The sequence below is a fragment of the Aulostomus chinensis genome, chromosome 16, assembly GCF_037954235.1.
Source record: "Aulostomus chinensis isolate RoL2024-O1b breed Wild chromosome 16, RoL_Achi_v1.0, whole genome shotgun sequence".
In the NCBI taxonomy this organism is placed as follows: Eukaryota; Metazoa; Chordata; class Actinopteri; order Syngnathiformes; family Aulostomidae; genus Aulostomus; species Aulostomus chinensis.
This window is the reverse complement of record NC_141335.1, coordinates 22,673,308-22,685,042: the sequence shown is the minus strand read 5'-3', so window position 1 is coordinate 22,685,042 and position 11,735 is coordinate 22,673,308. Positions and strand designations below refer to the sequence as shown.

Sequence of the window (11,735 nt, the reverse complement as noted above, 5' to 3'; positions counted from 1 at the left end):
ATTCACTATTCATGAGCTCATCTCATCTGGGAAGCAGCGTGGGGACCCGACTGCCCTGCTGCATTATTTATAAACCATCGATGGAATGGGATCGAGGCTGCCATCAGAGAGAGATTGTTTAACCTGCCCAGAAACTCAAATTAAGTGTGTGAGTGTCCGGCTTAAGTGGGAAATCAAAGGGACGACTTTGATGGCAGATGGGCCTGATGGCTCGTTTTACTGTCTGAATGGACACAGATTGTCCTCATTCATAATTAAGCAGCCATTAAAGAGCTCCGCATGAATACTGCAGAAGGTTCAATAAGATTTTTAGACCAACACAGTCCGAACAAGATAATGAAGAACAGAATTATATCAAATACCCTTAAAGCAGAGACTGAGTCACACTTAAGTCAAACATAACTCATCCTCCAAAGACCGGACTTGAACCTGGGCTTTGGGAACAATCTTTATATGGCACATTAACATTTAAGAACTATCTGCGGCGCTGTATCAGTCCCTCTTGTCGTGCATATCCTTCGACATCTTCCCCGTGCGTGTGCCCACAGATACAAAACCCCGGTGAGCAGCAGCAGCAGCAGCAGCAGCAGCAGCAGCATCTGCACCATTTATTGGAACTTTTAGGCTGTAAGAACTTCACGCAAACAGAAAAGCTGCTGTCCAAATCCTTTGTGATGTCAAAATAAAAACAGGGGCCAAATCCATCAAGGCTTATAGTTCCCAATCCAAATTGTTCCGTTACTTAGAAATGAAACTTAGCTTTGAATTTAGCATCTTGAATGTTAGCCCAGCAGCATCAGCTAGACATTAGCTTGCTACTGGCTTGTCAGATGTCTACTTGATTCTCTGAATATCTTTAAGGGATGAGTTTCCAGGTTGAAAGGTGTAATTTTAGGTAATTGAGATACTATCGAAATTGGGGAGAGAGGAGGAAGAAGAACTCCTCGTTTTAGAATTGCTAGAAAAGACTTGGGAGCTTCTCCAACTTAAACTAACTCCACAGACGGACAGTCCTCGCAGTGTTCCAGGATATTTCCTATCCAGCTTCAACGGCCGTCCATCCACCTCCTTTTATTGAGAGAAGGAACTCAATTACAACCCTCAGAGACTGAAGTTTTGATCTTCCTGTCTCTATGGCAACGGTAGCCTCACTCCGAGTTCAGTCTCTGTTCAATTTCTGCAACAAAACAACAATATTGTCCAGCATCTTCAGCCTCCTCAAGTGTCCGCAGTGCTTACACATGAGTGCACTTACTTCAAAAAGCTGGGATGAATGACGTGTGTAGACACAAACAGAGAGGAGGAGACGGCAGCCAATCAGAGTCTCTACCAAACAGTGGAAGACTATGGCTACCCCCCACCCCTACCCCCGCATCACAGTGGGTGGGGGGGGGGGGGGGGGGGTCCTCACATCAGAGATGAAAACCATCCGGCCATGCCAACAGAGAACACTGCATTAAGAGATCTGACGCCAACACTGAATGAATCACCTAATTTATTGTATTCTGAAGATTAATGAAACATGACAACAAATAAACAAATATCACCTCTATCGCCTTTTCTGTCTGTCTTAACAAGCCCACAGAGTGGAGGGGAAAAGTGGAGCGAGAAAATCATACTAATCTATTTCCAATCAGCTTTCTAATTAGCGCGGAAAATGATGTATTGTGACCCGTAATCAGCTGCAACAGTTTCATTTGAGTCATTATCATGGATATTGTAATTTCCTCTACATCAGATCCTGCAAATGGAAGCAGGCAGACGGTGGTGGCTGAAGAGGAGGAGGAGGAGGGGGAGGAGGAGGAGGAGGAGGAGGAGGAGGAGGAGGGGTCAGCGGGAAGATGGACATTAAGATATGACGGGAGAGGAGTCATTACAGCGACATTCCTCTATCTGCCACAGCACTGCCCCTGCCTGCCTGCTTTGATCGCGGCCCACGGTGACTGGCAGCCCCCTAATAACCTCACTTGGACTTTTACCATTTCATTCTCAAGGTGGCACATCCAGGCTGTCAGGAGAAATCCCCTGATCCCCGCTCATCTTCAATTCCCTCCCTGAATGAACCCATAATGTCAGATAAGACAGGTTGAGGTTTTATTTTTTTCCTTGAAAGTCACAGGGAGCTTACATCAGTCAACCCCGAGGTATTTTGGATTTTGAGACGGTAAGCCTCCAGGAAAGTAGGAAACACACACATACACACACACAGTATATATACTGATATTTGTATATTCAGAGTGCAGTGAAAGGATATCAGTCAGGGCCTGATCCCGGTTCAGTATGGCCATCTGCAAGTCATCCTCTAAGGTCAATAATCTGTCACTGATCAGCTGGCAGCGCTCGGTCAGGTCTGCAGCCTCAGCCTCGCTGCACACGTCCTGGAAGGAAGAAGAAACCAGGGATGAAATAATGTGGGAGGGAAAGGATCGGTTCAAATATCTGATACTGGAAGCTAATAAAGAGCCGCCCTACCATAAATAACGTCTGAGTGTCAGGTAATGTTGTAAGGAGAATAATATGATGCTTGAAATCACCTGGCAAAACAGGTGTTCAGTCAGCACTAATTCTCTCGTCGTTGTTGTGCAAGATCGCTTGCAATGAACTCAGAAATGAAAAGCAACAGGTTCCTTCTACATTAATCACACATTATCAATCTAGCAGCACGCTGCACTGGCCAACTCAAATATATGCATGCTATCTATATTTCTAGTAGATAAATTCCCTCGGCGGTAAAATGCTCAGGAGTTGCACAGTATTTGCAGTATTTTGGCATCATTTAAGGTCTATTACTGATGCATCTGTTACACAATCTGGATTTCCTGGATTAGATTTCATCATCTCATGAAACAACCTCAAGCAGCACACAGCAATGGAAAAAAGCTTGTTTAACGTGCACAAACGATGCCGATGGTGATGTTTAATGCCTGCTCAATGACACGTGATCATTGTTATGGTGTACTGATCATATTTCTCGCAGAGGAGAGTTATCCTCTCCATTGGTATGAGGTTTCCACATCCACACAGATAAAGATACTCACAATGACAGAAAATGTGAATTAACATTGAATTAATCACAAAACAACATCAAATATTCCAGGGACAAAGTTCAAATTTATCCAGACTAGTGGCTAGAGGCCGTGTGTGTTTTATGGAGCTGAGGCCCAAAGCTAGTTAGCTTAGCGCAATGAATGGTAGAGGGCAGGAAGCGTTATCATACCTCTGTCAAAAGTCTTCAAATGGAAAATGTTGAGGATCTTTAAATATAATCCTCCTCATCCTCTCTTACAAAGCCAGCCTTGATTAGTAGCTGTAGTTGTACTTCGAGTCTTCAACAAACGTTTTGTTTTGTTGAGCGAAGTTTCGAGGTGCTGCATCAAATCAAAACAGTTTGATGGGAAGGTAGAATCATGCGTCTGATTAAAACATTACAGTGTCTCTTACTTTGAGCAAGTTATTTCTTGACATAAAAAAATAAATAAATGTGTGTTTGATGATTTTTGACTGCGGCATGCTAACGCTTCCAACTCACTGTGCTGAGCTAACTAGTATCAGCTGGTCTCAATCAGGACAGTGCTTAACTTCATGTCTTAACCCCACTTCTTTCACATAATTTCCTATTTTGTTCCTCTTATCTCTTTTCAGATGCCCCTCCCCCCAACTTGGGTGATTTGCGCTGATTACTGGCACCTGTTCCTCATTAGTTTCCCTCCCCAGCTTAGTTAGTCGTGGTTCTTCCTTCTCAGTTTGCTGCAGTGTCTCTTTCTCCTGCCGTTACCAGAGCTTCTTGTGTCATTCAGTCACTCTGCTACAGATTTTTCCAGACTGACTTCTTATGTTTTTTTGATCGACACTTTTGCATTCATCCGTTAAAGAGTCAACTCTTGCAAAAAAAAAAAAGAAGCCCACAACTTCTTGATTTATTATTCTCCCCTTATTTTTAGTTTGCTTACAAATTTGCTCTTGTGACCGCAAGTCAAATTTCAAAATAAGACATATTTCATCCATCTTCCACACTGTTGAACTAGGAACAAGTCTGACGTGGAGAGTAGCAAACATGAAGCTGCCAGCAATGTGTTTGGTAAGACGCCAAGGTCAAAAGATACATGGTACACTGGGTGGCGTGGGGTGTGCGTGCTACAGGTGACCCAGGGATGCTGCGTGGCCGAGTGTACCTCAGGATGTCAACTTGATGAAGGAGCAAAGTGCAGTAGTGAAGAGCATTCAGGGAGCAGAGCTGGCCATAATTAGAACAGGCCCCTTTGTTGAAGACCTCGTGTCCTAGTTTCTTCACACTTATTGAGTGTAGCAAACACACATACACATACACTTAAAGCAGATAGACACACGCTAGTTCACACGGTGTTCTTATCGAGTAACACGAAGAGCACCTAATCTGACTCATAGCTGCAGGTAGGAAATATCAACTCCCTGAGGCTCAGAGGTGTCACAGCAATCCAAGCAAAGTCATGTCTCTGGTTTGTGTCCTGGAATAGCACTCCTTCGCAGGGTGATGCAACTCTCCAAAAGAAGTGAGCTACAACAATAGGCCCGAGGCGGGACGATATGTATAGTTCCCCCGTGATGCAATCAAGGATTCAGGGAAGACTTAAGCTAAAAGCCCAAAGGACATCAGATTTAAAAACAATGTCCTCATTTTGCTTGAATTTGAGATGCTTTAAAGGACAAACAATCACCAGAACACGTCCGTCCTCAGGCGTCGCCTTTTGTGATGCTGGGAACCGTGTAGAGGAAAGCTGGTCGACCTATAGAATTACTGAGCTGTTTGTTTTTACACTGTCAAGGTTAGCAGCTTCTTTAGTAGATAAGAGCCACGTGTTTGTGTAACTGATTGATTCTATACTTTAAAGCTTCCAGTCAGCCTTTGTAAAGTCAATACAACCAGAGCAGGGAAAACAAAAGCTCAGCATGACACCGATGAAGACATGCTCGACAGTTTGTTGGAAACTTTCAACAGAACTCTGTAAAAAAAAAAACCACAAGACTAAAGCCATTCTAGAGCTGTTAAGTTGCTCCTAGTGGTGATCAAATCACTTCAAATTACTTTCTGCGCTATTTCTGCTTTTGACGAGCCAGAGAGGACCCAGGGAATGAGATATCAACATGTAATTTACATAATAGGATTGCAAACACACACAGAACATGTGTGCAGGCAAGTTGACGCCTGATGCCCATTAGAGTGAATGTCAGTGAAGCTCAAGGAAACAAAGCAGGGTGAAAATTATTCAGAAATTCAATATGTACAATCATGTATGTGCTGGTATGGTTATTTCAGCAATAATGAGTGAACGGCAGCACGTAATTGCGCGTGTTCCCACGGGGGCTGTTAGGCCAGACACTTTGCACGAGTTGGGCAACACAGAGTAGCAATATGGTGTCAGCACTACATTCACAGTCATAACTGCTTATTACCAACAATAAAAGAGCCAAATTTATTTCAAAATAGAAAGGAAATTAAGCAGATTGTGATTAACAACTCCAACCGTTATCACAATGGGTACACACTTGAAAACACGATCTGACCATCTACATGATCTTCTACGTTTATATACTCACGGGGAGGTCTGTGGTTGTGCTGTATTTATAAAAATTTAAATCTTTTTGTATAAACATGTATTCTCATTCCAAAGACTGTTCCTGGGAGGGTTTCTGCAGCAGGGAGGGAACACGGCATGTCCAAAACTATATGGAGAGGTTGCTAACGACTGCAAACGTGAACAAAATCTGCAAAAGTTGTTGGTAAACAACAGAATAAATCAAAATAAACTGATGGCCCATGGTGTACCGATGAGTAATTTCTTGTTATATACGTAAATATTGCATATGAGTATTACACCAGTATAATTAAAGATTAGTATTGACATTCTGCATTCAGTAAAGCGTAAACACAATTTGGATGCAACTTGTAAAGTAAAATGTGGATGTTGCTGGCACTCTGACAAAACTACGGTTACACACACAAAAAAAACCTCGTACAATTACGCAGGCAATGGCTGATTCAATCAGCGCTGCGGTTGGAGGACAGACATCGACTCTATCCAGCGTCTCATCACCATCATCAAAACTACTAAGGAATACAACACTCAGTATTTTGTTCCTAGTTTGTCGTTTGGAGGGTTTGGAGGAGAATGCAAGAACCTTGAGAGGATAAAAGAACAATTAGGGGAAATTAGAAGTAATAAAGTAGTGCTAAAACACACACTTTCACACACACCAATCAATCTCCATTGTGACAGGCGGGTAGCAGCTCGGCAGCAGCTAAGTGGAAATCATTTACTTAAAGTCATTATGGGAAGGAGAACAAGGTCAGACTCTGCTGGGCTGAGGATCCAGCTCTCCTATCACAATGCCATCAAGATAAAGATGCTAATATCAGTTAGCAGCCATCATAATGATGGACTCATTGTACTTTATCGTGATTGAATCATTATACGTCATCCAGTTTTTCCTCAGTCAGTCGTTAGCTAGTTTTATGGCCATTTTAGCCAATCCAGTAATGTTGCATCGCCCTGACCACCAGTACATACTCTCGCCAGTATTGCATGCAGTGCACATGCAAAGTTTACAAAAAATACAGGAGAATCGAAACTATTCTAAATTTGTAGACATGTTAACACAGCTGTAAGATCAGGTGCTTACAAAATAATCTCTTAAATGTAAACGCAGTGCCATTAAAATGAGGTTAGTATGGCCAGCAAGTAAGCTGGAAATGCTAACTTTAGCACCTTAACCACCTTAGCCACACTTTTAATTCTCTAGGATCGGTGAACATAACAAAAAACTTTTTCAGCATGCAGAGAAATCTTTACCAGCCAACTGCGTCCAGTCACAGCTGCTATGCTCTGATTGGACAATATACTGCTCAGGGAGAGGTTTGTTTACCTGAGGAAATAATAATAACAACTGGAACAAGACAAGATTTTCATGTCAATGCACGATCCAGTGGTGAGGAGCTGTCAAATGATGAATCTTTTAGGTGTTATCATAAATATATAATATATTCTAGTGACGCGTAGGCCAACACATGCAGAGCAGTTCCAACTGTGTACATACAATCATCAGGCTGCCATCACCACTTGACTCTGTGGGCGGCATGGCTCAGGGGTAGAGTGGCCGTCTAGCAACCAAAGGGTCGATAATTTGATCTCCGACCCCGGTGACCATGTCGAAGTGTCCTTAAGCAAGATACTGAACCCATAATTGCTCCTGATGAGTAGGTTGGCGCCTTGCATGGCAGCCTCCACCATCAGTGTGTGAGTGTGTGTGTGAATGGGTGAATGAGATGACACTGTAAAGCGCTTTGAGTACCGCGAAGGTAGAAAAGCGCTACATAAAATTGAGTCCATTTACCATTTACTCTGGTGTGAAATCCTTCATGCCACACTCCCTTAACAAACACAGGTGCCTGTATCAGCTGCCAGGGGTAATGAGGACAGGAATTCAAAGCAGGAACAAAGGAGAGTACAAGCAGAGTAAAAATGTTCCGAGGATAAATAAAGCGAACTCGGACCGTCTGCAACCAAGAATTCATACGCAGCTCAGTATTGATCAGGGATGCTGAAGTTGAGGTCAGCAAATGCACAGACGCTTTAATTACATCGATAACGTTCAACCACACCGTGACATTATTAGCGTTACCAACCTCGGGGTGATTGTCCTCCATGCAGAACAAAAACTCCTCCAGTTTCTGCAACAAAAGGGAAACATTTGTTGAGGCAACACAGTCATAAACCTGCTCATGAATTATTGAAAATGCAATTATGTTGTCTGTGTACTGTATGTGTGCAGCATCATCACAACGAGAGGAGGTTGTAATTATTCATCACCAAAACTGACAAGGAGAAAATAGATTAACTAGCTCATCTGTACTGCACATTCCTTTGTTAGTATTCAAAGTGTGTTCGTGTACATTCTTCACAGGGGAAGGAGGTAATTACTGTGCTGTTTGGAGACTAACATATTGTTTGTGGCTTTAGGGTACATAAACAAGAAGGCAACACGAATAAAGAACGAGCAAAGTTGGATTATTAGTCTTCGATTTCTATTTGTATAAAGTGTATCAGCTCTCTATGAATTCAGGAGTGATTATGCAACAACCAGAACTATTTTCATGGAAGGGTGCAGCACAGGTCAATGAAGAAGCCATTATATTTTGGGGCAGATCCATTTAATATAGCAAAACAAACTGTTATTTATTTTACATTGGCCTTGGTTGCCTTGGTTGCAGCTCGTCCTCCCAGCTGCTCTCTCTGATGACACGTCTCTCCCAGCAACATCATACAATCTAGCACAGGCAGTTTTCTGGAATCCAACTGATAAATCGTCTTTCATCGCCTGTGGTCTTTAAGTATAAACGTATCTACAAAATCAGCACTAAAGCTGCATGAACAATCTCCATGTATATCCCCAGATATACAGGGTGACACGAAGTAGCCATAAAATATCTGAGTAATAACCAAGAGACGAGATGAAAACTGCCCTCCAAACAGGCGGCTGATAAATAATGAGAAAAGCCCCCTTACGTCTCACTTCGCACACAGTGGTCTATGATTTTAGGGTTTATGTACTGTCTGCTTTTAGTTTGAGAGGTGTTTGTTGATAGTATAGTAAGTTCTGTGTTCTGTGCCACATTTATTGTCGTGACAGAAGTTAAAGATTTCTGAATCTTTGAATTCATGTCCACCATTCAACAGGAATGATTGTTCCTAACTGGTACCAACCAGCTGTAAGGAGCGCACACAGACACTCACACACACTCACTCACTCACACACACACACACACACACACACACACACACACACACACACACACACACACACACACACCTACTGCTCTTGAGGTGGACATACTTAGGTCAATAAATTGATTCTTCCCCAGGTCTTCCATACAGGGACAACAGCAGTCTAGTAATACAGGCAAATTGAGCTAAAACTTGACAGCAACCGCGCTTGTAATCCACCTGAATGCATCATCATTTGTCTCCACTGTTGCACAAACATTCAAATAGGTTAGATTCCTGACAACTGTCGTATTAACCCATAAATGCAGGCGTGTTGGTGGAGGACAGAGTAAACACAGGATGAGGACAGAAGAGAGAAACTGTTGGCTCTCTCACCTTTTAGTTCTCGCAGAAATGTTAGGAGGGGCCGGTCTTTTGGAGGGAAACAAAAGCAGAGAGAAACAAAGGGAAAGCAGAAAATAGATCCATGCAGTTACAGAGGGCAGGTTAAGAAGACATCAGTGAAAAGTGTGTATTTACGGTTGTACAAAGCAAAGAGGGTGAAAGAGGTTCGAGCACAGCGGGCGAATAAACATGACAATGAAAGTCCTCATCCTCCAGTAAACGAGCTCAAATATTTGCTAACAGCGACAGTCCAGATGATCCCTGCTGAAGTAACGCATTTACATTTTTAAATACATATCAACTGCAAATGAAAAACTGCTTCTATCAGGTTAAATCCCAATCTGTGCGCTAAACTAACAAACTATTCCTACACAGGAAAATGTCTGGCAAGTCCACTATTTTATTTTTATTAGCTTTGTTGGCTTTGTTCCTATCTGAGGCGAGACTGACAGACTATGTGGGTGGAGAGAGGAGTGAATGAGCCAGGCTCTGCCCTGGGGCAGTGGATCTCAACTCACGGTGGGATAGTACTCTCTCACACACACACACACACACACGTATTCCCTCTAAACACATGTAGAAACAGACTCTTAAATCTGCAGTCAGTGGAATGAAACTCCACAAGGACGCCAGACTGTTTCCAAATGCTCGCCACTCTCACGCCCACATTTTCCTTGTTTGAGCAAACGTGCTAATAGTGTGCTGCTCATCTCGCCGTAGTCGACAGACTTCTCTATTCTGACAACAGCTGAATGTACGAAATTAATATGTCCTCTCCAGTCAAGTGGTAAAACTGACGGAGCAGACAGGCTTTGTCTGAGGTTTCACGCCATAGAAGAAGAAAGGAAAATCTGAAAACCTGGTTCTTCTCCTTTGACCTTTCAGAGGTAAAAAATACATGTAACATGGATCTGATATGATAATGTAAATGTACTACAGCATGTATGCATGGGTGTCCAACCAATGAATAATCCATTATCTTGTTAACTAGGCATGTCCTGCTGAGTTACCTTGGTGAACTCAGAGTTCTGCAAATTGGCTTCAGGACACCAGCGGCCTCCTAACGCCGTCAACATGGCGCAGTCTTCTTCGTCTTTAGCGCACAGCTGAGTTGAGCGGTAAGCAGCTGCGGCGGGGAGGTCCTCCGTGTCCGCTCCGCTGCAGCTGGGAGTTCGCAGCTGGAGGCCTCTCAAGAAGAGGTGACAGGCTTCCAGGTCAGCCTCCCATATCCGCTCCAAGCCCGGACAGCCACAGCTTCGGAGGGAACAAGCACATGTGTTACCATAATGTATGCCAGGGTGAACAACGCAGTCTAAACACTGCAACCTTTTTTCAAATAACAGGAAAAATACTCCACCACAGACTTTAGACATGTTTGTGTCTTCACTCAGTGGTTCAAATGCTTTGTGCTGCTTCAAGATAGGAACATACCAACAACGTGACCGCTCAGGTGGGTCCAAGTTTATCAGCAATGTGAACACAATAATCTCTATATTTACATGCACTTGATATTCCACCTTTATCACGTTTTTCTTTTGTCTTTATTCCAACAATGACAATATTCAGATTAAGTTCTTTATGAGGGTCACGAAAATGAATTCTCCACTAATAGCCTGTTTACATGGAGCTACAAATTTGCTAGACTTAGCAAAGCGACTGAAAGGCAGAACTGAAGTTTTCTGCTGTTGTTTCCTTCCAGTCCAGTTGAAGAATTACACACTGGGGGACTTTACAGTTCAAATTTCTCCGAATGCGCATTCATGAAAGAGAAGCGAGTGACGCTATAGTGTTTCTTTACTTAGTTGTGACATGTTTAATGACATGCAGACTTGGAGTGTATTCCAGGTAGAAGAGTTATTATCAGAATAATAGTGGCGTATGAGTGTGCATGTAAACACAGCCAATATGTAAGGTTCCTTCGAAGGCACCGCACACACTTAAGCCTCTTCTAGTTCCCAGTAGATCGCTGGAACACCTTACAGGAACCACTCGTGATATTCACTATTCCTGAATGCTGGTCTGTTCAGGAATATTATGGTCTTACACTGGCAATAGGTGGGGCAAGATGGCCAGAGGAGGGCCGTGTAAGGTTCTCCCCAGTAGTGTTCTAGTTTTATCTAATGTTAGCAAGTCTTCAGGTGTGTAACTGGCAGGGCAGATCTCCCAGAAAATCAATTCTGGCTCTCCTTCATCCACGATCCGCTCCCAGGAAAATGCTGGAACATTTCAGGGAAGGGCTGCATGTGTGAATGGGGCTTTAGTCTTTATTCACAAGGCTGTTCACATACTGTACAGTATAGTGTGATATGAACCGATACATATCAGGCGTGTCGAAGTCACGTGACACGTGAACAATAACTGAACCCTGTAAAGGTAAACTTTAACAACATTCCAGGAAAAAATCCCTGCCCAAGAGTGAAAAGGAAACATGAAATATTCCTAGACGGGAATTCCACAGGCAAACTGTAACCAGAGTGAATCTCCGCCTGGTCGGGTGAACTTTCCTTCAAAGAGACCCTGGATGTGTTTGTCTTCTGCTGGGGTCACTGAGCAAGAGTTCAGGGTGAGGACAAGGAGATTGTTTTTTGTTTA

General features: G+C 43.1%; 1 protein-coding gene across 2 annotated transcripts in view; it reads right to left on the bottom strand.

Annotated features, from left to right (window-relative positions):
• Window positions 1-11,735, bottom strand: part of disc1 (DISC1 scaffold protein) — a 44,284-nt gene that overhangs the window by 1,736 nt on the left and 30,813 nt on the right. Inside the window, exons 11-14 of one of the 2 annotated variants that reach the window (XR_015109514.1) lie at window positions 10,154-10,397; window positions 9,135-9,170; window positions 7,661-7,705; window positions 2,283-2,378 (exon numbers count right to left, since the gene is read on the bottom strand). Coding sequence is in view for 1 of the 2 variants with exons in the window: in XM_086180830.1 (XP_086036956.1) it covers window positions 2,255-2,378; window positions 7,661-7,705; window positions 10,154-10,397 (413 nt within the window). In the remaining variant the exon portion in view is untranslated. Of the gene's footprint in view, window positions 1-2,254; window positions 2,379-7,660; window positions 7,706-9,134; window positions 9,171-10,153; window positions 10,398-11,735 lie in introns of those variants that run through there. The other variant, XM_086180830.1, reaches the window with a different exon arrangement.